This window comes from Anguilla anguilla, chromosome 11 (assembly GCF_013347855.1).
Source record: "Anguilla anguilla isolate fAngAng1 chromosome 11, fAngAng1.pri, whole genome shotgun sequence".
Classification (NCBI taxonomy): Eukaryota; Metazoa; Chordata; class Actinopteri; order Anguilliformes; family Anguillidae; genus Anguilla; species Anguilla anguilla.
In genome coordinates, this window is record NC_049211.1 from 34,511,766 (window position 1) to 34,537,544 (window position 25,779).

The 25,779-nt window shown below is 42.6% G+C and overlaps 2 protein-coding genes across 2 annotated transcripts in view; one reads left to right on the forward strand and one right to left on the reverse strand.

Annotated features, from left to right (window-relative positions):
• The first annotated feature begins 1,134 nt into the window (after positions 1-1,134).
• On the forward strand, positions 1,135-5,292 carry fitm2 (fat storage inducing transmembrane protein 2). Its single transcript, XM_035380498.1, has 2 exons — positions 1,135-1,337; positions 2,149-5,292. The coding sequence occupies exons 1-2, from the start codon at positions 1,165-1,167 to the stop codon at positions 2,753-2,755; spliced, it is 780 nt and encodes a 259-aa protein (XP_035236389.1). The 5' UTR covers positions 1,135-1,164; the 3' UTR covers positions 2,756-5,292.
• A 1,108-nt stretch (positions 5,293-6,400) lies between these two features.
• Positions 6,401-25,779, reverse strand: part of gdap1l1 (ganglioside induced differentiation associated protein 1-like 1) — a 30,516-nt gene continuing 11,137 nt past the window's right edge. The window contains exons 2-6 of the mRNA XM_035382655.1: positions 23,635-23,827; positions 19,340-19,513; positions 15,275-15,369; positions 10,920-11,034; positions 6,401-10,272 (exon numbers count right to left, since the gene is read on the reverse strand). Of these exons, the coding sequence (XP_035238546.1) occupies positions 9,929-10,272; positions 10,920-11,034; positions 15,275-15,369; positions 19,340-19,513; positions 23,635-23,827 (921 nt within the window). The 3' untranslated portion in view covers positions 6,401-9,928. The remainder of the gene's footprint in view (positions 10,273-10,919; positions 11,035-15,274; positions 15,370-19,339; positions 19,514-23,634; positions 23,828-25,779) is intronic.

The window sequence follows — 25,779 nt, forward strand, 5'->3', positions numbered from 1 at the left end:
GCAAGTTTTCTGAAAAATAAATATCTTTCATAACTTACACTGCCACCTGCTGGTCTGTGAGAGTTCTTTATGAATTATGAGTCAGCAAACTAGAGCAAGAACTGATTCAAACACACTATTTATGCATTTACCAAATGAGGACTATAGGACATTATTATAAAAAGCCTGTGCTAGCTTTTGTTCCAACCAGAGCTGCAATCCCATGATTCCAAAAAGCTGTTTTCTTAATTATGTGCTTTTTATGTTCAGAGGAATTATTTACCCTCTTACGCCATGTTATGTCAGAAATAGCTCTGCATCACATGAATAATAATAATTCTATATTCACATTGTGCTTATAGTAGTATATTATTATTATTATTGTTGTTGTTATTATTATTATTATAGCAGCGTACACAGGGGGTCCCCAGGACCAAGGTTGGGTACCATTGGTCTAAAACACACTGCACCTATGTGCACACATAGTCCGGGGTAAAACCCTGAATTATTTGATTTCTAATTTTAAAGAGATTTTAAAGATATTCCTACTTTTTATGTGTGATGTTTATATATACACAATCAATATTCTTTTTATGCATAATGTTTAGGTTTATTTGGAAAATACATTGCCTCGTGACAGTAAGTTTTACCACAAGTAACAACACATCAGTCAACTCTTGTACTGATAACCAGCAGTTCCATTTATCATATTAGAACATCAGATTATTAGAACATAGGATATTAGAACATATGATTTTTAGAACATACAATATTAGAACATATGATTGATAACTTATTTTCATGAAAGCTGTGACCCTGCAATGGTAGTTATTTAAAGTGTTGAATGGGTCGATTATTAGGTTCAGCATAGTTTGCTAACAGTAACTATGCAGGGGTGGGGTGGCCTGGGGCGCTGGGGCCCAATGCGTCATCGTTTCGTGAGACCTGATATTCCTGGCGGTACCCCCGCTGATAAAGACCAAGATTAAAGCAACATTTTCAATTACACCAATAATTGTGGAACGCGTTGGCTATTTGTTGAAAAATGAGTCGACGCCATCTCAACAAGAACGAGCCTTCCCCATTGGCCACTTGGTGAACGTGTCATATTTTATCCAATCATCTTGCTAGGTGTCTCAATGGCAATCCCCCGTTCAGATTTGACATTAACTAGTAGTTGGAAACATGGCAGCGATGGATAGTTTGGTGATGAACCTGGTGTCCTTTTGGAGGAAAACGAACATTCGCCAGAATTTTCCGTGGCTATTCCTCGTAATTTCAGTGGTGGGATCCATCGTGAAGGATATGCAGTTAATTCCGGAGACCTATTTCAGTAACAGCCGGAATGTTCTGAATGTGTAAGTAGCTAACTAGCGTGCTAAGTTAGGTATCAATGGACGGCAAACGTCAAGGTAGTTAGCCAGCTAATTTAGCCATGTCAAGATTTGAGGTAACTCGCTAAATTAACATCTTGGGCACGCAAATTACTGTCGTAATAGTCGAACCGGTGTTGTGCGCTTCAGTGCGTTAACATTAGCTTTATGGCTAACGTTCGTTTCTTTCCTACACAGATGAATGACGTTAGCGTTTTACGAGTTGCTTTTGCAGATTTGCAGAAAATACCTACAGTAGCCTTGATAACATTAGCTCGCTGAACGTACGTCTCTTGTTTACGGAACTTAAATCAGGGATTCAGAAATTAATTGTGGCTAAGAATCCCCATTCAACACTCATTATCATTAACCACGTTGCGACAGTGTCACTTTTATTGCATCACACTATGGAAGTACGTTTTAATAGTGATTCCACTAGGAATCTGTGCATTAGACTGGTTAGGCTAGATACTCGTATAATATAAATATAATTGTAGTTCTATGTATTAAAAATGTGAGCATGATAAAACATTCCTGATCTTGTTGTCAAGAATCTGTAAACCATATCAGGTTAATTTATTCTGAAAGTGTGAAGTCACTGATAAAATATGTAGGCTAAATACAAAACAAACAAAATATTCCTCAAGAATATTTATTTTCCATTTATACAGAGTAGCCCAGTTTAGGAATCCTGGAGTTAAAGGTTTTAACTAGCCAGCTAGACTCAAACTCATATGGCAAGCTGACAGATTAATGCTGGTAATCACTGAGTGTGTGTGTGTGTGTTTTTTCTCAGATATTTTGTGAAAGTTTCCTGGGGTTGGACTCTTCTCCTCCTCTTTCCTTTCGTCACCCTCTCCAACGCTCACGACCGAGGGCTGACGTTCGTCCTGCGGCGGCTCTGCTCGCTGGCGGTGGCGACGGGGGTGTGGTACGCCTGCACGCACACCTTCTTCTTCATCGAGGACTACACGGGCGCCTGCTACGAGTCCCGAGCCCTGGAGGAAGTGCGCCTCGAGTTAACCTCCAAGGCCGACTGCAGGAGAGCCGGCCTCGCCTGGGACGGCTACGACATCTCCGGCCACTGCTTCATCCTGGCGTACTCCGCCCTGGTGATCGCCGAGGAGATGGCCCCCATGGTCCAGCTGAAGGGCTCCGGCTGGCGGGGCCCGGCGTACGCGGGCGCGGCCCTGGACGCGCTCTACGTGGCGCTCAACGCCATCGTGGCGCTGTGGATATGGATGTTCGCGTGCACCTCCGTCTACTTCCACGACATGTCTCACAAGCTTCTGGGGACCTCCTGCGCGGTCCTGGGGTGGTACCTCACGTACCGGGTGTGGTACACCAAACCCCTCTCCCCGGGCCTCCCTCCACTTCAGACACAGGCCAAGAGACAAGCTTAGACCGAGTGTGACCTGCGCGACGCACCGAGTCCCATATCGCTGGTGGCGGAATCTGACTGCACTACACTGCGAAAACACTGACTCTAACTTCCTGCATAGGGTCCAGCTTGACCTCTCTCTTTTTTAAGATTTTTCCTCTCTTGCTTGCCCCCTCTTCCTTCATTCCCTCAAAGGTCGTTTAGGACTAGGGGATTGGTTTTCAGTCCCAACGTCCAGTGTGGCTGCGGCCGTCAGCTGCCGTACTTAAAATGACTTTGTGTGGGTAATCTGAGATCAGTGCTATGCGTGGTATGTGCTTCGGTGGTTGACGGTCACGTTGATTTTATTTTTTTGTCATTGTCGCCTTGAACACTGGACATTTTGTCTGGCAGTTTATCCCGGTACTGTAAGAGGGTTGCAATAAAAACAGCGTGTAGATATTTAAAGCTAGTTACTATTTATGTATATGGGAAATTACATTGGAATATTTAATATGAAAGCACTAGTGTTCACTTAACATCCTTAATATTTAAGTACGGTTTGACCTGTGCCCATATCATGTCAGTAGAATTCAAGACCTAAAAGATAATCTCCAGTGTTTCCCATATGTGCACACGGCAACATTGTGCCTTTCCTCCAGTGGGGCAGAATATTAAATAATGTGCAGTAAACTCTTATTAATGTACAGCAGGCCTGCCCCAACCCTGTTCCTGGAGATCCACCGTCCTGTAGGTTTTCGCTCCAACCCTAACAAACCACATTTCATTCAACAGCTAGAGATCTCGTTGAGCTGCTAAGCAGTATAAACAGGAGCGACAGATTTGGGTCAAAACGAAAACCTGGAGGACGGTAGATCTGCAGGAGCGGGGTTGGGCAGCCCTGATGTGTACAGCATAACTGGCCTCAGTGGGACCAGAGGGGAGGCAGATTCATGACAGCTCTCATAAACTGGTAAAAATTAAAACGAGTATGGCAGCTGGCACAATTTCAAAATGTGAACATGCAAAAATGAATTCATTATGACCAAAATATTTGGTCTCCCTGGTTACAGGTTGAAATGTTAGTCTTTCAACATAAAAATTGCCACAACATTGGACAAAAAAAATTATCAAATTAATTTAACGTGTGGAAATGTTTCAGAATTGGCCCACATGAGACGCAATGAATAAGCAAGGCTGTAGGCTGCCGCAATATAGTTACAAGTGAATTAATTCCTTGTTCAGAAATAGAGTTCATCGTAATTCTGAAATTTGAAAAGTTCATTGACCTTATCTTTGTTTAGCAGCTTGTTTGCTTTTTTGCACTGCACGTTTGGCCGTACCATTAATATACTGCATGAGCACAAGCTGCCAATCTCTATTAGAACTGGACATTTACATTAAAGTGGGGCTGTCTGATAACCTTATGTGGGAGGTGGTTATGCGCAATCTTACTGTAGTACATTCATTTTTTAATCAGAATATTTGTTTAGGCAAGAGTGAATGTTTTAATAAACCAATTTTGTCATTTGTGGCATACATTTTACAGAACCAAAGAGGCTGATCACATCTGTGTAAGCAATCAGCCTGTTTTTTGTTTTAAATGTTGATGTACAGACACCTAGTACAGTCTAAGCTGATGTTACCAAGCAGGTGTTTCTCAAAACAATGTCGCATTCATAATGTTGACTGAACTGAACTTGTTCGCAGCGCTACCTATTAAACTGTTAACAGCTGGAGGAATGTTTGGATTAGGGTCACTTTTTTATGGTTCACAGGGGGTAACAGGAGGGTCTCCGAAGTTGCTCGTCCAGACGGGGCTCTTGCTTTTTGCATAGTGCCACGCCCCTACTGTAGGGACTGAGAGGGCAGGGGTGGGGCCCCGAGTGGCAAAGCGTTCTTGGCTGTAGAGCCGTCAAGGCCAGGAGGGTTCGGTCTGATGTCCCCAGCCTCATCACTCCATAATTGGCTGCTTCTGTCTGCCTGCAGCAGCTGCAACGGTAACACCATCCCAGGTGCCACCAGTTTGGCAGGCCAGCTAGTCAACTGTATCATGAAAATGAGCTGTGGCTGATTGCAGGTTTTTTGGAGGTCATGCATGCTAGCATGCACCCAGAAGAAATGTCAGGTGCACAGTCCTACCAATACATTTGGGCATTCCAAATTTGAGGGAAATGGACTATTGAAAATAATGTGCTATGGAGAATCCCAAACAGTCCAACTAAGTCAAAACAATTGTACCGTATAAAACCGTTCTCTTGAATTGAAAATATGAATGCGGGCATGGATGTCAGTTTAGGTAATCAAAGAGCTTGAGTCAGACTGGCCATGGTCAGAATCACTCGGTCCTATTTGAACATGACCAAACGACCCAATCCATTCACTCCTCTGGGGCTGTTTGGTTTATAATTTCTGTTCCTTTCATTCTTGTGTAGTTATAGATTGTGTAGGTCTTATATGAAAATACATGGATCATTCTGTTCTGGCACTAATATTTCATAGTAGTTGTCTACTACAGTTATTAAACTTGATGCAATCAGGTGGTGTAATGGGGACAAATAAATGCTTTAAATATCCAGAGTTCTTGTCAGTGTCTTTCCAATGATAAACTGCTAGTCGGTGTTTGAGAGAAGTTATGAAAACCTAGTATCTGGGATCTTGAGAATGATTTAAAATCTTGCACGGGTTAAAAGTACTCTTAAAATGAACTAACAATTTTCAGTTTTCTTTAGGCACTCTTGATTCAGCCGTTTTTAAATCCTTTATTTGTCTATGTAAAAGCCTCATTGAGATTTAAAATCTCTATTGCAAGAGAGATCTGGCCAAACGCCAGCAAGGGATAACATTTAACGGCTACTTATGATATTCAAAAAACTTTTTTATACAGTGAAGAAAGGTTAAATGGTTGAAAAATTTGATTCATACAATGCATATATGACTGAATTTATGAATACAGCCCTGATAAAAGCATGTTAGTCTGAAATGTGTTGTAGTCAGGGAAAAAATCCCTGTATATTTTTCCCTGAGTTTTGGCTCATTTTTTAAAAATGCATAATCTTGCATTTATGCAACCACTGTCAACTTTGCCGATATGACCCGAAGAATAACCTTTTTTTTAAAAAAAGAGGAGGAGAATGAAGGGGGCAGGTGAAAAGACAGATCACAGCAGAAATTGAGATTCATCAGACCAGGCAATGTTTTCTGATCTTCAATCTTTCAGTTTTGGTGATCAAGTGCCCACTATAGCCTCATCTTCCTGTTCTTTGCTGACATGAGTGGAAGCTGGCATGGTTTTCTGGTCAAAGTTGCCATGGTCAAAGTTGCTTAGGTCATGCTATGGTCATGGTAATGTCTGGTCAAACAACAGCTAAATGTCTTCACCGTGTCTGCATGCTTTATATACTGAGCTTCATCCACATGAGTCACTGTTTGGAGGAGCAGGCTATTTGTGTTAATGAGCAGGTGTACTTAATGAAGTGGTCACTGAGTGAATATGACAAAATAATGGTCATATGCCTGTATGACCTCATAAGGTGAGACTACATATAAACATATATGCCTCATTAACAATGCCTTAACTTGGAAGATATTTTTAGGTAGATGCATTGTTGATCTTTTACCTGCATTTACTTGCTGAAGAATGCCAGTTGAAACTACTGCGGAAAAAAAGCTTGTACAGAAACATCTGTTTAACATTTTTAATTTTTATTTTATTATTATTGATGGCAACTGAACAAATTAAGGCTTATGAACAAACATCATAAAAGCACCGTAAATAAATGCATATTTATAAATATAAAAATAAAAAATACAAATTAAAAAAATACTATTGTAAAGTATAGTAGCCACATAGAACAACTAGGATTTCATTTTCCAAGAAGTGGTTGTTTACTTGCTTGTGAGATTTGTCTAAGCCTTGAAATACAGGCCTGGTATTTGACAGCTCGGTAAAAGGGATTTAGGTTTTGGCTCGAGTGAAACAATGTACTCGTGGTTATACCGTGCTCATTGTCAGTAGTATATAGGACAAAAGTATTTCTGACATTGGCTTCTTGTGGAACAACCGGACCTCAACGCCTCTGTGGTGTCATAATGTACATTGATGCTAATGTTGCTGCAGCAATTCTGGGATCCCCCTCTACAAGAAAGTAATATTGATAACATAAGCAACACAGACAACGTACACTTAGACATGAATATTTGTACATTGTGCGTCTGTGATCCTTTTCCTACCTTTCGCAGGGCTCAAACGTAGACTCCATTTTTAAGCTCTAGTAAAGATTAGCCTGAGCCACCGTTTACCAAAATTGTCATACGGACAGTTGTCTGTTTTTACAAACAAGTATCATGTATGACAGGCAATCAGGTTCAAAGTTGTCGTAAAGGGTTACTTACTTGGGTAACAGTTTCAGATACGCGTCAGACTCAGACGTAAGCGCTACTGTATACTTGCATAAACACTGCGCATTCATCCAAAGGTATGCCAATACACATAGACTGGCTTACGGTGTGTTAAGTCACCATCTGCATCATATATGTCATTAGGGTGGCATTCGATTTGAAGCTATGGTGATGTCACAACCATGTTATATGGCTGGCAACACAGCACACCCTTGATTCCATGTCAGTCACCATAGGAGTTAATGAAAGATTGCGTAATGCTCATCAAGGCTTTATGCAGCTGTTTCATTAGATCCTCCATAGAAAGTATTTCCTACAAAAACTGAGACTGATCTCTGACGTTCAGCATATGGTCTACAGTTCCCTGTATGCATACATATTTCTCTTACCCAAAATTATACTCATGTTTAAATATAGTATCATTTGTATAAAAGCAAGACATGTTTTTCATTATTTGCCATTCAAATTATTTGTCAGTCAAACTGCAATGCATTTTGTCCCTAGCCTTAGGTGTAATAAAATTTTGTGAGTTTTACTTTTTTGTTATATGTTTTCTGATACTTCCAGATTCTATAGAGCATAACGCTGGTAAATAAATACTAAGAAAGCAAGATTTGGTCAGAATGTGCATAACGTGGCTATGTTTAAAACTACGTTATGGTAACTAGGAAATTTGGACAATTATCTATCAGATTCCTTTCTATTGTTTCAGGGATTTGGTGAATATTATACTAGTATAAATCATATTATTGGTCACTGTCTTTGGTTGATTGTCTTTTAAAATAAAATAAAAACTTTATAAATACTCCGGATTAAAGAGGCAGTGAAAGCAAATGATCTTAAATTCTTCTCTCTACCGCCGCTCCCTACGTATTTTCGTGGAATCATGCTGTGACGTAACCTATCAAGCTCAAATTCCAAACAGGTGTTTTCTTCAAACGGACAGTTATATCAATGATGTTTCGGAAACAAGAGTTTAAATCATTTAGAGGGACGTAGTAGCACACAGCCCATTTTATGAACCCGTAAGAAAATATTTCATACTACATTGCGAAGCCATTACGTGGAAAATCCTATTAATTTTTAATCTTGAAATTTTCACGTTTGAGATTTCGTGAGCCTAATCCGCGCGCGTGCTAACGGGTCCGAGCTAAGAATGACAAAGACGTCAATAGCCATAAGAACCTACAGCGCGCAATAAGAGGTTTATAGGGTTTTTGCTGAGAGCAGGCCAGGAATTGCGGGAGAACTGCGCTACCCTTCCACAAAACATGTTATAACTTAAAATAATAAACAAAGGCCGGAGCTCTATCTATAAAGCTTCTCGGAGTAGGAGTGCTGAGTTGAGATCAGTTTAGCTGTGTTACTCATTACGGATAAGGACCGGATACGGTCAGAGGAAACCTGATCCTGTATCAGCACTTCTTTCCTGAGCAGGTTCGTGAATATGGAACCTCTTTGTCTCTTTCTGTGTCTCCGAAGGCTGAAATAGCAAAGTGTGAACAGGAAGTTATTATAAGAAGGACCCTGTTTTTGACTATCATACCAGCAGAAGATGCAGGGTTGGTGGGCGGGGTAGGTAACCCATGAGGGCAAGGTGCAAGGTGTTCTCTTCTCACACCAGCAGTAGGCTATTTAAAAAAAACTGCCCACTGTAGGACTGCAGAAGCAAGTTGCAACTGCTGCTGTCCAGCGTTTGCTTTCTCTTATTGATCCCCGTTAGCAAATGCGCCGCACAATCCTGATCCCAATATATTGCAATGCACGCGGGCGTCCGTTATACTCCTATCAACACTACATAACACTACACCAATGCATCTTAAGTGGGTATTATGAACTTTCTTGAAAAGTGCCATAACAATCTGCCTACTCGCTCTTATCTGAAAGCATGCTGCGTTTTCTCTTTCCTGTGATATTCCGCGTCCCCTTCCTGCCTGCCTTATTTAGACTCCACTGGCTGGCTATGTCTGGTTCGGCCTGGTTTTAGGCCTCCACGCCCCTCCACTGAAGCTGGAAAATGAAAATAAATAAAATTCATTTTGCAGTTTTTAAAATTTATATAACATTCTACAGATGAATACTGTGTGCGCTCGTGTTGCACTGTTACATCACACATGCAGTGTTCTAAAAGGTCTTTTATGAGAGATTCCATCTATACATCACAGTCTTAGTTGTGTCCTGGCAGTACTATCTGGCGGCCAGAAAAAAGTGTTATAAAGACACGGTGATATGTTTGATCGCCTGGCTTCAGTGGAAAGCCCAAGTGATTGGCTACAGGAGAAATGACATTTCAGAGCTAGAGGTGAATTCCTAAATCATAATATACTAAGAAATAAAAACAGCAGATGTGTTCTTATGCTATTAAAAATGAAAACAGCTCCACTTTGGAGCAAAAGGGATGGCTGTAAAGAGCTGTCATTCTCGCCAGGCATCAAAAACCTCCACAGACAGCAAAACCGTGTTTTGCGACGCTTGGAATTAATAAATGGTTGAGAGAGCGACCTAATGCATTCCCTCAAACTATGGGAACCCTAGCAGCCGATAAATGAAGAAGCCAACATGAGGTGAACCGAGAATTAAACAATGAAGGCATTAATTCACCGGACGAAAGGGGGGAAAAGAGAACCAAAAATAGATGCTGTGACAAATTCCTTACTACGGAATGTTCTTATTCTTGATTTGTTTGCCCAGGTAACAGTGTCTTTATATGTACTTTTACTTCGTATTTTGTCGCTTGCATCGTAAAACATTGTTACGGAAAATTTTGAAACATCACGCACATACACGGACACCGAACACTAGAGGAGGGCCATCACTACATGTATTTCTTTTTTAAATACCAGTAGGCGAAGTACCCCATCCCGCCTAGAGACCCCATGAGGAAGGACGCCCCGAAGAAAGAGGGGGGTTTTTTCTTCACCATCCGGAAGGCGTTGGGCAGGACGGCCGACAGCAGCGTGGTGTGGATGTCTCCCAGGACTTTGCGGAAGGCGTAGCGCTTCTGCGCGCGCTCAAAAAAGGAGCACAAGTTGGGCCGGTTCCCGTCCTCCCAGTATTTCTTGGATAGTCCCAGGAATTTGAGCCGGTGCAACGTTGCCCCGAGACAAACGTCGGCTAAGGTAAAATCGGGTCCGCAAAGCCACAGCTCACACTTTTGACCTGCCGAATAGAGGAAGATAAGAAAAGTGAGAGTCTCTTAAGACTCTAGTTCCATTAAAGGCATTAGTTCAACTATTCTTGTAGGTGCACGGATAAAATCTGGCATGTGAATGTAATTCTGAAATAAATTGCTAAAAAGCCATTTTATTTACTCCTTGGTTTCTCGATTAAAGCCTGAATATTTTGGGGTAACTGGGAATGTGGGTACAGATCTTGTGAGTATACAGTAGCAGTTCAGTAATAGTATCAAATTCTTCTTCTTCTGCTTCTTTCGGCTGTTCCCGTTCGGGGTCGCCACAGCGGATCATCCTGATCCCCATATTTAAGTTGGCATATGTTTTTACGCCGGATGCCCTTCCTGATGCAACCCTCCCATTTATCCGGGCTTGGGACCGGCACTGAGAATGCACTGACTTGCGCATCCCCGGTGGCTGGGTTTTAGGGGCATTGGATGGGATACGAACCCGCGCCGCCGGCGTGGCAGGCAGGAGCTCTACCACTGGGCCACCAATGCCCCCAGTAATAGTATCAAATTACAGTTACAAAAAAAAAAAATAGACACAAAACCAGTGTGAAATTGTTTGACTGCACCACAGCATTACAGAGCAAAGAAGATACCACACCACACACACGTACACAAAACCAACCTTGATATTCCAGCTTCCGTTTCTCCAGCTCGGCCTCCACCTGATCCAGTACCATAGACAGCTCCCCGAGGATCTTCTTCAGGTAGTTCACGTTGTCGTGGTCCAGGATCTTGGCCTGAGAGCAGGAATGCCTTGTCTAATGTCAGCCTTCTTTTTAACACACCCACTACCTCAGATTTATTAGGTCTGTCCTTTTCTCTCCGAATTTTAAGTTAGCAGTCCACAGGATCACTACAGCTTACACGGATGCACTTCTACAGTGCACTGTCCAACCAGTGAGTTTTGCACACGGTACCACAGGATAGAGTTAGCACCAGCTATTGGGGGAGAAGCAAATCTCTCACTGATGACAGCGGATACTCAGCTTGGCAGCACACATCGTTGGGAAGAACTAAAACAGCCACAACCCCAGAAACCTGAGGAACCCCAGCCTACTGAAACCCACCCTACCTCCAACCAAGCCCAAAGCCATAACGTAACATAACAACATAATGACAAGAACAGGCCACTCAGACCAACAATGCTCGCCATTTTCCTGACTAAATTAGCACTCTGATTTTCTACAGACTAGATATTGTCTAACATAGCTCAGGCTGAGGCTCAAACCTGCGACTACAGGGACTACGCTCACAGTGAGTGGCTCAGGAGCCCTCCTTGACCTGGTGTTGAGGGATGACCGGAGCGAGGCTTTTACAGACACGGTCAGAGACAGCTATATCTGCGCCCAAGGACTGTCGCCATGACAGCTGCTTCTGGGCTGACAAGCGGATCGATGTGGAACGATGTCAGGGCCCGACACAAGCGCTCAGAATAGCCTGTATATTACCGGGCTGAAATACTGTCAATATCAAACAGGCCCGAGGTCCATTTCAGTAAGTCAGGGCATGACACTAACAAACAGTTTTTTGTAAGGTCTGCCATCAAAACCGGAAAGGAAGCGAAATCCCTCTTCGGGTTCTGCTGCCGGATTTAAAGAAAGTAGATTCTTCCAGAGCATGATAAATCTTAAGGTCTAAGCTGTTCAGCTGGCAGCCTGGGTGCCCTGCCGTAAATATACTCCTGGTGCTTGCATTTTATAAGTATGTTTATAAAGTATATTTCAGGTGCATAAAATTTTGTGACTGCAGTATGCCTGGGTCTGCATCTGCAAGGTGTCAGCACGCCAACTATTAGAGACAAAACAACAGGCAACAGCTATGCATATTTAAAGAGGGCATCTACCCTGTCACACACACAGCACAACTTATCCATACTTTCGTATTATAAATAGTGTGTGGAAATGTCTCCCCTGGGGAAAAAAACCTTGTATAGAGTTGCACAAAAACTGGAACAGCTGACCTTGAACCTAGAACCGTCTCAAACTCTCTTCAAATTGGCACCCAGGATTTGGGCCTAGCTGTGGTCTGTTGAGATTGATCGCTCGTTTTTGTGTTAATTATAGCACAGTCCTGCTCTTTCAGATAAGGGTTAGGCCCAATGAGCATGGCAAAAAGACACAAGTTAATGCTGCGCTCATGTATTACAGTTCAGCACCTTGAAAACAGTATGAATTTAGCAAGCCGTGCATTTGCAGTGTGTTAGGCTTTGTACATAATTTTGCGTGACGTAAGAATGTTGCTCTTAAGGATCATTTTTGGAATGTTTTTTCATTGTTGTTTGTTTTGTTAGCATTTTGGTAGCCTGCTGCCATTTCCCCTACATCCACAGAGCATACTGCCATTTCCCCTACATCCACAGAGCATACTGCCATTTCCCCTACATCCACAGAGCATACTGCCATTTCCCCTACATCCACAGGGCATATTAGATAGATAGATAGATAGATAGATAGATAGATAGATAGATAGATAGATAGATAGATAGATAGATAGATAGATAGATAGATAGATAGATAGATAGATAGATAGATAGATAGATAGATAGATAGATAGATAGATAGATAGATAGATAGATAGATAGATAGATAGATAGATAGATAGATAGATAGATAGATAGATTTGCATACTGGAAAACGGACAGATAGAATGACAGGCAGGTCTGTGCAGGCCTTTCCGTTGGCTTTTAAAAGAAAGACGCCCTTTTCGGAGCGTCAGAGGGCACAGCCTCAGGGGGAAGTATAACTTTGTGGGGGAAGGAGCCCAGAGCTGGCAGAGCGGCCAGCGCTGACTGCTGCAGGGGTGAGATGTGACCCCCGCCCAGGGTCCGTCTGTCCTTGGGATCGGCCGCAGACTCCCCCCGCTGAGAGCCCCAGGGACACGCCCGCCTATTCCGCAGTCAAATACTCTGCGGCGTCTAAAACCCGCATTAAAATAAACGTTCCACTCCTGCGGTCTCTTCCCCTCCCCATCACCCAACCCCCCCCCCCCACCCCCACCCCCACCCCCCCCCCCCCCCCCCCACCTCCCCAGCCAAGTGCGATATGAAGGCGTGGTTATTTTTGGGGTAAATGATGACTCATTACAAAGGCATTTGCATTCGCTAGCATTTTTCCGGGCAGACAAATGAATAATAGAACTGTAATACATAATGTTCACAATAAAAGTTCTATTTTTGCTTAAGCTCTCATTTATGAATATTCATACAAAGAATAAAAGACCATTAAAATTCATTTTACACATGAACCTGAACTGGCAATCAAACACTGATTAAACAAATTGCTGACTGTTGAATATTCAGGTAGTCAAATATAGTGTCTCATCCCATGAGAGATCTGCCTCACTGGGTGGCTTACAAAAAATTAAACCAAAATTCAGCCTCCCCTAAATTCAATTCAACCAAAATTCAGGATGCCTAGACTAAAAATTGCTCCTCAGTTTCTAACTAGGAACTGGAGTCTATCAATTTTTTCCTTAAATTTCACTTACAAATAAACACAGTTTGGCAGATACAGCAGTCATCAAAATTTACTTCTAAAACCATTTTTGCCAACAAACAAAAATCAGCACTAATTTGTAAGTAATTTGTAATTTGAGGACAAATGTAGAGTTTAATCCAGGCATATGTTTCACATTATGTGTTTCACAATAAGTCTCTCTACTCTCACAGGGTCAGTCCTACTGCAGTTCTACCTTGCCAAGCTTTTGACTAGGCCACACTGGGGCCAGTTAGCTGACCGTGCATCCCTTCAGATCACCTACATCCCTAACAGTTGAATAACCATGTTCTTAATGGTGGAATCTCAAGGAGACAGAGGGTCTCCTAGCTGGGCTTGAGAACCAAGCCCTGGTATCCCACCCCACAGTGGGGTAATGTTTCCCCATGACAAAACGCCAGGTCTCTTGGTGAAGTGGATTATCCTGACACCCTTCCCAGCAGGCAGGTTCACCACAACATACCTTCTGCGGGTGTTTTCCTTAAAAGCTCCAGCATCGCTCTTTTCCGTTTTGGGTAAATCTGAGGGTGCCAAGCTAACACGGGTGGCCTTAGTGTGAATTCTGTTGGCCGTGTCCTACGCAATAATTGGGCTGCTCAGCCATAGTACCAGTCAAATGACTATTTTCACTGTCAGGGGAAATTGAGATACATCAAGAGAAGGGCCCTTCTTGGAGTGATGCCTGCTGCAACACTCTGACAGCCTGATGAAGCATTCAAAATGTGATTAACAACGAGCTTATAAAACTGAAAAAGCATAACTCCTAGGCATCAACGCTGGCCATCGATCTGCACAGATATAGAGAGCAATAAAATCGCCCGCTGTCCCAACTTATTTCCCTGGCACTGAAAACTTCTCTATCACTTTTCGTTTCTGTTCTGATGACCAATACAATTTTTACCTTTAAAAAAAAAACTAACTGACAGTAAACAAGCAGACTGAATTTGAATTCACAAACTTGCTACATCTGCTTTTGAGGTTTCGCTCCAGTCAGAACGGAGAATGTTGTACCCTGTTTCACATCCTTTTTATTTGTCTTGGCAGCCACTTACAAAATTTTCTTGTTGACACAACTGCTGTTCTCCATATGAGAAAAGAACATTCACATTATATCTTAACAGCCAATCTACTGTTTTAAAACCACACTATTACAGAAACTGATATTCACTGTTTTTGTTTGTATTCTGTTATTTCTTTATATTTTCCATACTTTTGTGTGAAGTGCTTCGTGTGCTATGTAGGAAACGCATTCTACAAATAAAGTTATTTATGGTATTGTTATTACTGAGAAATACTGATGCATCAGTGGGACTATATGTAGTAGCAAGCAAATGGAAAATTTGAAAAAGCAAAATAATTGTAAATTTAAAAAATATACATATTGCTAATATATTCACACATATAATTACTTAACTGGCATTGTGGTCATGGGGGTTGTATTTGGCAGGAGGGTGGGGGGGGGGAGCACATTTCTGGGCCTCACCATGAGTTTCTTCTGTTTGGAGAGATATGGCTCTGTGAGCTGAGGCTCCTCGTGGTCCAGCTTCATTAACTCTGACGCTGCGTTGGCCAGGTGTCCTGGGGACAGGGGCAGACAGCGTTTCAGCATGAACACCTGGCTCACCACCTCAGCATCAGACTGATCTCAGATCTGTCACTTCCACTTGCCATGAGGCCAGGGGAATGGAGTGCGTCATGACCACGTTCCATTGCATTTAAACATTTAGGTCAAGCTCTTAGCCCAGGCCACTTACACAGGTGTGACAGTTTTACATACATACAAAAAAAATCCTCAATTATTACATATTGGTCACACTGAATGGTTTCAGATCTTTAGACAAAATGTAATACTGGATACCTGAATAAAGATAAAACACAGTATTATTTCATTTATTTAATGAAAACAGTTATCAAACACCCATATCTCTCATGTTAAAAAGTAATTGCGTGCTTAGTTACTCAACCAATTAACCAAATTGAATTAATAATTATATTCAGCAGATTCAAAATAGCCAGGCTTGATTGCAGCCAGCCCTGTTAAATCTGAACCTCACTCATATTGTTGCTTACCATCAGTGTGAAGCAGTCAATGCAAACTATGTCACGATCAAAGAAAATTCCAGAAGACATTAGAAACATGAGAAAATTAGTTGTTGAAATATATCCGTCTACAAGGGGTTGCAAACTCATATCTAAGGCTTTGGGATTCCACCAAATCATGGAGACAGCCATTATCGCCAAATGGAGAACACTTAGAACAGTGGTGAATCTTCCCAAGAGTGGCTGTCCTGCCAAAATTTCTCCAAACATCTGTCACAATTTGCTGTCTAAAAAGTGTGGACCAAATGACCTGTCTGCCACTGGCTCAGCAGAGGCTTCCAGAAACTTCTTCCGCCAAGCATAATCCTCTTCCATGCTGTGAGACCGTGCTCTTTTTGGCACAGGGGACACTTTCTGCACTCAGACAGATTGTGTTGTTTCAACAAAAGCCAAAAACCACCACACCAAGGCAAACTGAACTGAATACCTGCACCCTGGGCACGGGTGCCATTAAAAAGCGATAAAGAAATGCTTACTTGAGGCGAATACCTGTGTTAAGTGCGCAGGTATTCATTTTTATTCCAACCATCTATTTACTTATTTTACGAACATTTACCACATTTATCTCTGTTATAACTACATCCGCACTTAGCACTTTCCATTCCAAAGAGGGAGGCATTGGTGGCAAACTGCCGTCATCAGTAGAATGCTAGTCTCGCATAGCCAGACCACACTTTGTTTCAGCACTGTGCCAGCGCTGGAGAAAGGTCTGGCTCAACCCATTATCATTGCGGTATAGGGGGAAAAAACGCTCTGGCTTGTTTGTATTTCTTTAAACCAATCACAATCGTCTTGGGCGGCGCTAAGCCCAGGATGCAGCGACGGTGTCCTTGCAAAAACGGTGACAGGCAGATAGCGGAAGGGGAGGAGAATTCCGACTGAAATAGTCGGCCAATGGCAGGCTTATACCCACAGTCTATATCCTGTGAGTCAGACTAGTAGAATGCTGATCCTCAGTAGGCCTTTCAGCACAACCCTCTGCAATCAGATTAAATTATTCACTCTCTGTGTCTTCCACCTTCCATCCCATTTCACTTCTCTTTTTAAAAAAAACTCATTTTCCCTTTTTCTTCGAAGGACACAAAGCCACTGAAGATCAGACTGAGCTGGGCCAGCGTTGGATTTACCCTTGTATAAATAAATATACATTAATAAATAAATAAATAACGTATTACCAAGTCTTTGGCTTCATTTGTTCAAAAATGTTGGCTGTGAATCTTTTAATGCAGTTACTAATTCTTAGCAGATCTTGTGTATCGCTGCAGCTCTGTTTTTAACCTCAAGGCCTGAATAAAATGTGATCCACTTGGGATATTGATCTGTAGTCTCGGGTGGTTGGGTGGCATGGTCAGAAGAAGCCCTGGTTCGGGCCTCATTATCTGGAATCAAATCCAGACTAAGGCTGGATCCAGGGGTGGGCAAAGGTGGCAGGTGCTCTGCCCTGGCAAACTTTGACCATTCACTTTGAGTAAATTAATTTGATCCACCCCTTGAAAGAATGCTACACTTTTTTTTTTACTACAACTTAATATTTCTTACTTTATTTCCAATCTTTCTCTGCTCAGGAGGCTTAGTCAAATTCTCTGTTCAACCAGTGAGGGTTGCTAAATTGTGATGAAATGTGGACTGAACTCCTATACCCTGGGCAATGAAACCAAAAATTGCCACCTAGCTGCTATGTGTTTACATATATTTTGAAGCACAATACATTTCTTGTAAAGCTGTTGTAGAGTTTAGCATAGGTTGGAAAACCCGGCTCCAAACTCACTTTGAGAGAAAGTAAAAAAATCCACATAAACATATCACTCATTTCCTCAATAAACACCGTGCAGTGAATAGTCAATGTGACTTCACAAGGAGGTTTCCCCTGGCTCTGTGTGAATGTCCTGTGATGTTTTTGGCAGGCCTAGCCCTGTTGGATTGATTGATGGAGAGCTGGCCCACTGCTTAAATGATGACTATGGCACCCCATGCTAATAACTTGGTGTCATTTTGCCATAATTGGATTATGAATCTTCATGAGGTCAAAACTGAGAAGTCACCCTGTGTCCACCCTGAGTTCCAATGCTGTGTGCAGGTGACCGCTGAGCTGAACTAATGCTAAATCTAGAATGCTAAATAGAATCTTTTCTAAAGGGCACTGCTGTGGTGCTAGTAAGATAGCTGGGCCAATGTGGTTGAGTTTCTGTTTAGTGAGAAATATTTATATTACAGAAGCTTGTAAAACAGTCAGTGTAAACAGACTAGTGTAAAAAGACAGTGTATGCCTGCGTATCACGTACACTAATGTACACCGCAGCCAGCTAGCTAGCAGGCTATGAATTTTGTCAAAATGTGTCCGTGTCGCTTTTCACCCCCTAGAGAACTTCAGCTGATGCCACTGAGCAAAAGCAATTCCAAGGTTAACTCTATATTGAACAAGCCCCGTCGACTTGTCTTTTTGCTTCACTGTATCTGGGCCATTGAAACGGCTAGCTAGCTAGCTAGCAAGATAGCAACAAACCACAAAGCTGATCCCAAACCACAGGCTCTGTAGCCACACTCACCACCGCCTACACAGAAAAGAGTGCCACGCCCAGAAACATCTCGAACACATTTTAGAATAACAAATACAGGTAAAGGTGCACAAACTCGGTGAAAGTGCATAAAGACAAAGATTGCCAGAGCATGATAGGCGTGCCTTAGCATGGTCATATTATAATATTTTCAAGTTTAAAATCCTGCCTAGCATGCCCTTTATCCTCCTTCAAACATAATTTACATGTCTGGATAATTTTGCCAAAAAGTGAATGTGTTTTTGACACCAAAGATAAGGTATGGCATGACTTCCTGAAACTGCACCCACACAGCTGATCCCTGACCCTGACCCTGACCTATGACCTTTGACCTGCTCTAAACAGCTTCCTGGTTACGTAACCAAATATTCAACCAAATAACCTGCCCTTTCTGCACAATGAGCTTCCGGTTGGTAACAGGAGTTTCCAGTGCTATATTAAAACATATCAATATTGATGAGGAGGCATGCACAAAAAAGAACCTCCGTTGCCACGGTATTGTCCCTGGCGATGCCTCCTCATTCATATTCATAGATGAATTAAATTTGAATGTTTCAGCTTCACAGGTGAGCTATTCTCCAGAATATATGTCACCAAGCCTGTATGCTTTAAAGGACTCAGTGGTGTCATGTCTTCTTATAATGTAACTTGTATGTCTGGATAATCTTAGCAAAAGCAAATATAGTCTTGGCACTACACAGGATCGACAGTGTGACTTCCTAAAATATAGTCTACTACACAGGACCTGCAGTGTGACTTCCTAAAAGCTTACCCTGGCAGCTGACCCCTGACCTCTGACGCCTGATCTGTTGTAAACGGCCCCCCAGGCAGGTGTTTTTCTCAGGGCAGTGATTGGTCTTCTCCGGAGGGCACTGAAGTCAGGCATCACTTACTACGTATTTCAGCGGTGGCGTACTTTGGGATCATGGAGTCGGCGGTGAGCTCGGGGTGCAGGATGCAGCCGTGGGTGTAGGCGTCCATGGGCAGCCCGTCCAGCAGCTCCCGGTACTGCACCACCCGGGCATGGAGCGGAGTCCCAGCCTCAGGGATCAGCGCGGCCACCGTATCTGAAACCCACACACACACACACACGTACATACACACACAGATACACACACACACAGGCAGATACACACACATAAACACAGACACACACAGGCAGATACACGCACATACACACACACAGATACACACACACACACACACAGGCAGATACACACACATAAACACAGACACACACAGGCAGATACACACACATACACACACACAGATACACGTACACACACACACACGCACACACATAGAGCTGTAATATAGTCAGTACACCACACAGCACCTCAGCACATTCAAACATAACTCAACCTAATTCCTTTTTCAGGGAGATGTCAACATTATGTTTCAAAAATCCCCTTTTCCAGATCTCAGACCTTATATATATATATATATATATATATATGTGTGTGTGTGTATAACAGATCTGTTATATCTTCTGAAAATATTCAATGTGGGTTTGGAAATTTAACAAAGCTAAAGAAGACCCTGACCAAGTTTTGACCTGATTTATGCTCAAGTGGTTTTGTAAATTTCATTATGAAGGAAGCTTGCTCCAGCAAAGTAATATCTAATATGGTTATACTTTAAAAGCAGATCTCTGAAACTGTACATGGGCTATGTCAGAGCCACATGAATTCACTGCATAGTCAGGCCTCCCTTTACTTTCTTAAACTTAGAGGTCTGCATACATTGTTTTATGAAAAGGACTGAATCCATTGTTTCATGAAAAGGACTGAATCCATTGTTTCATGAAAAGAATGCATACATTGTTTTATGAAAAGGACTGAATCCACTGTGCAATGAAAAAGACCGAATCCATTGTACCACTGAAAGGATTGAATCCATTGTGGCATGAAAAGGACTGAATCCATTGTTTCATGAAAAGAATGCAATCCATTGTTTAATGGAAAGGACTGAATCCATTGTGCCATGGAAAGGGACTGAATCCACTGTGCCTTGAAAAAGGACTGAATCCATTGTGATTATTTACTGATGACGCTGTTGCTGTCAGAGGGGGTTGGGGAGAGGTTTTCTGTGATATGGAGGGAGGGTTATGCTGGAGATAAAAGGGTACGTGAGTCTCCTCCACTGAGCTTGAAGCTGAAAGCCAGCGGCGTGTGGGCCAGGTAGAAACGCTGACAAATCTCCACTGTCCCCACAGGCTAACCATCACTGTGCAGTCACCCCACGCTGCTACACCACAGGTCCCCAGAGTTCTCCATCCCAGGGCTGCCTAAAATCTCCCCCCCCAACCCCCATGTCGGGGTTAAAGGGCAAATAGTTTGGCACAAATGCACCTGCACATTCCCGACTACGTCCCACAATTCTCCACTCTGACCCTTTACCTCCAATCTTTTTTAACAAAAAAAAACAAACAAGAGACATCATAAACAAAAAGGTTGTTTTTTTCCCCCCAGTGAATACAGTTACAAAAGCAAGGCTAGCACCAAAACTCATACACATTCAGGTACCGACAGACTCCTTGGGCAGAATATCTTGTTTCGTTTTAGTGGAGCCTCGCTTTCAGCTGAGTCACTGTACAACGAAACGGTCGCCATCATCAGCACAAAACTCATACTGATACACTCGTCTCATTTTCAGCCATCACACAGCTGCCGTACATGGGATACTGTGCAGCTTTTCTTCCTATTTTGCATTTTTGAGTGAGCGCTGAGGAAAAACTCCAGCTCCCGGGAGAAGAGGAGGAGGAGGAGGAGGAGGAGGAGCAGGAAGTGCTGGGGCCGTACAGGATGAAGCAGTTCCAAATGCACGACCATGCTTGTAAATAATTTATGCGCGCCATAAAAAAAACATCAAATTTTAATGTGTGAGCACAGAGTTCTCCTTTAAGTGCAGGCGTTTTGGTGTACTGGTGTATTTGCTGGTAGGGCAGATGTCTTGATGCCACTGAACGTTGTTACATGGCCCGCTTACGTGGAATGGTCATAACCAATGGTTAAAAAGCACCTACATGAGGTGTTGTTGTAAGTCAGAAGAGGCTTGATGAGACTTGATTTGCGGTTTGTTGCTAAAGGCTTGATGTGCATGCTGGGATTGTATAGGCCTACTGCACGCTCAGCTCTATATTCTTCGCACTGAAACTTTAAGCTCCCTACAGTTGAAGCCAAAACACTCCAATGTGATGCTTGACATGACTATTCAGTGTGGCCAAATACACCAAGTTCAGAAGTGGAGAGGACAGAAGGATCACAGGCACTGAACGTTTAGTCCGTCTGTACAATCTGGCATTCCAGACGAATTAACCGCAGTAACCCTCACTGAAGCTGCTGGGGTCCATGCATTATGATGTCACTGCACTAAAGCTGTGACAACACACAGCCCACAATGTACTGTTACATCAGTGAAATAATATAACAGCATTAGAGCAAGGAATCACAATGCAAGCAAGACAATAAGTCTTCTCTACACACTCCATAAAAAGTGATGAAATGGCACCTTCCAGAATGGAACCTTCTAGAAAGCGTGATATGTGCCATATTCAGGGATTTCACTCCATGATGAACTAAAATCAAATCAAAGTTCAACAAAACAAAACTCATAAATAAGCCAGAGAGACAATATTGCCAACACTTTAACCAGATAAATCCTGATTGTTCTTTTTTCAGTTAGTTTAACACATACAACTAGTTAAAAATTCCAACATTTCACACTAAGCACACCCAGCCTGTGACTACACATGCTATACACATCCCATGCTAGCCCTATTCTGTATTACAGCAGAACAGTGCAATACAAAGCCTATCTGGATCAAACCTACCCAATCCTGGCTGAGAAGTGAAGCCCTCCAAAAAACTACAGTACTCATTAAACAACACTTTAAACAGCCATTTCTGAACAGGGAGCAGTGGTTTAATTGGCCCAATTAAGCCATTAAGGAAATATATTCAGTGTTTAAGTTTCCCTGCGTGAAAGAGAAACCTCTAGACCGAGGCACTGGATTGGGTTTCCAAGCAACACATTCTCTTAGGGCCAAAGAGGCAGAGGTCCTGAAAGGGCAGGGGTGTCCACACACATGCCTGACAGATAATAGAGGGATAATTAATCTTTATCATGCAAACAGGATAGGGACTTGACCTTGCGAGCCCAATAGTTTCAATTTCTGGCCATCTGCTGCAGTGTCTGGTCCTTACTCTCCTCCAGCATGAGTAAAGGACCCATTCACTGGAGTCCCGTATTCAGATGAATGTGTGGGAGTCACAGTAATACATTTAGAAAGCTTAAGTACAATTACAAAGAGCAAAAAGCACCCAACCCGAACTACACAGAGTATGACATGTGCTGCTCACCCGCTAATGGGGGCATTACCCACCCTCACACGCACTACAAAACCAGCTGAAACGCACATTATCGCTTTTTTACTGCTGTCTGTTAGGAAATACTGGTATTAGAGTATAATGTTCGCAGTCACATATGTGTAAAGTCCCTAGAGGAACACAAAACTGCCCCCCCCCCCCCTTTAAAAATGGCCACTACCCTCTCTATCGTAATTTCTCTGTCTATTTTTTGAATCTCTGAATAGATTTTTTTTCAGAGAGTTTTTCACAGATAATGTTAAAATCATCAGTGGAACAGCTCGAGGGGGGGGGGGGGGGGTGGGGAGGCACTTTCTCTCCTTGCGAGCATGTGCCACTCCTAATCCCATGGAAGCCCCCTCTCAATCTGCAGCTCGTGAGGATGCTGCGCTTACACGACTGCAGCAGGGATTCTTCCTTTATTACAGGAAATGAAACAAATAACCTCCTAATGCTTTAGGCACCTGTGTGTAAAGCTGTGATGAATAACATTGTTATAACTAGTAGTAGTAGTAGTAGTAGTAGTAGTAGTGTCAAGTAGTATTAAGTATTAAATTCTGGAGTTTAAAAATTGGAGACACGCTCACCTCACAATATTAATACTCCTTGTCACATACATAATACAGTGTATTAGACTCACTGCCTCAAAGAATGCAACAAGAAAAGCAAGAAAATAAAAGCCTGATTTCCAACAAGAGCTCCAGACATGACCTTCAGTAGGCTTTACTGATGACAACCAACTCTGAGCACCCTGCTTTTACAGAAATAAAATAAGACCAAATCAGAAGACATGAGACAGATGAGTTTGAACGTGGACACACCTCCCACGAAGTTGGACTCCAGGTACTCAATGATCTGGTTGTAGTCGCTGACGATGGTGTCTCCGTGGATGAGGACAGGCACCTCCTCACCCAAGTTCAGCCTCATGAACCACGGCTCCTTGTGCTCTGTCATTGGCAGGCTCACGTCCCTCTCCTCGCACAGCAGGCCCTTCTCGTTGATGACCAACCGCACCTGCAAAATCAGAGATTCCCAAAATTTCAGAGACTGTGCCCATTTACTTTGCGAACCCCTTTTCTGTGACCCAACTGTGTCTTCACTGTAACTAGTGCTGTGTACATAACTGGTGCAGTGTTACAATAGGCTGGTGTGAATGTCAGTCAATGAAAGTTCATAACATACAGGGCATGCGTTATGCATTTACCTGATGATACACCTCCTCCCCTCTCACCACCCAACCCTGGTCCTGGGGAGCCACATGGTTTTATTTCCACCCTATAATCACCAACCTGTTCAGACCCAACTAACCAGGTGAGGTAGGTTAACTGTGTAATCAGCTGTGTTTACTGACATTACATACATTGTAACATGCAACATTTATTTGACAGAAGTTTTAATCCAAAGCAGCGTACAATAAGAGACCGAATAAATGCTGAGTGACGATGAAAGCCCACCCACCCTGTGGCTCTCCAGGAACAGGGTTTGGGACCTATGCTAAAATCAATAGATAATGTGAGGTGATATTCCCCTTATGGATCTATATAAGGCTCTAATTGCAAGTTTGGGGTTCCCAGGTGTGGTATGATGCTGAGTTCTCAGTGCACTCCTGACTGTGGCCAAGACTCCCAAAGATCAGCACATAATGGCCCTATCAAACGACTGGATCTTGACTGCAGACATGACTGGTCACCATGGGAAGTAATCACACTCTTATTGTTTCACAAGGGGCGATGTCACAGTCTCAGAGGACGATAACGTGCTAATTCACACCACAGTCTACAGTGGACATTAACGTGCTAATTCACACCACTGAACTCTATACTCTGCTACATTTCAGTTGCACACAGAAACACTGCAGCTGCCTGGCCAATCAGATGAGTCTCTTGCATGAGGCAGGGTGAGCCCTGCCAATAGACGCTCCCTCTGTGGCTGACATCAGCCAATTTGTGCTGCAGTAATGCTAGGCAGCCGTCCACAGACTACACTGTGCAATGATATGCAAAGCTATAAGCACTGTTAAGCAGCCCTGCATATCTAATAATAAAATTAATGATCGCCACAATCAAAATCGTATTGTCAGGGAAGTGAGGATTAAGTAAAATGTGTTTAAATGACAATTTCTGAATACAGCAGTTCTAAACGCTAACACCCTTGTTTAATGTTTAGCACTCTACAGAACACAAGTGGCATCAACAGTTAAACACCTCACTTATCCAATATGTAAAATATATTTGCTTGATTTAATTTGTTAATTATTATCAAAGGTATCATCTATCACAACCAGATTAAAATGAAGAGACAAATAATAAAGTTACAAATAATCACCATCTAATCTAAAGATAAAGGTACAACTACCTTAAAAAACAATAAATGTTACAGATATCAACAAGTTGCAGTCACAAAATAATGAATGAAAGAAGATACCAAACCATAGCTTGAAACCCTCCCAAGATTATCAGACGATTTCACCAAACTAATGTTGGTTGGGCCAATTGCAGACAAGAGGTCAGAGAACATGTCTACACTGGGGGCATGCACACAATGCCACGTTCAAACTCAACACATCGCATCTTTTTGTTAGTCTCTTGTTCGAAAAGGGTTGTTTTGAGTATACTGGGGCCTTAAGAGTATGAGGTGTGCCAGTTTGAGATTTCCAAGGCCACCCCTGTTCACACACACACACACACACACATACACACCCCCACCGACCGTCACACACCTCTAATGGCTGCCCTCCGGTGCCTGCTCTTTGTGTCTTATATCTAGGCTGCTCTGGCCTAGCCCTTTGAAGTTTCCTAGCGCCCAGAATGGGCCAAATGTTGAATTAGATGTCTGACAATATTATCCTTTTCATAATGTGCATATTGTCCCATGAATGAGACTTCAAACAGTTCTGTCATATTGTGGTCCTTCACACATCCCATGACACTTGAAAAAGTAGAAGTGTTAACCCTGGCTCTCAAGAT

Excerpts from the sequence above, each read along its gene's own strand:
- fitm2 (XM_035380498.1), top strand. The coding sequence starts at position 1,165 with ATGGCAGCGATGGATAGTTTGGTGATGAACCTGGTGTCCTTTTGGAGG. Across the intron at positions 1,338-2,148 it reads AGCCGGAATGTTCTGAATGT|ATATTTTGTGAAAGTTTCCT; the intron begins GTAAGTAGCTAA and ends GTTTTTTCTCAG.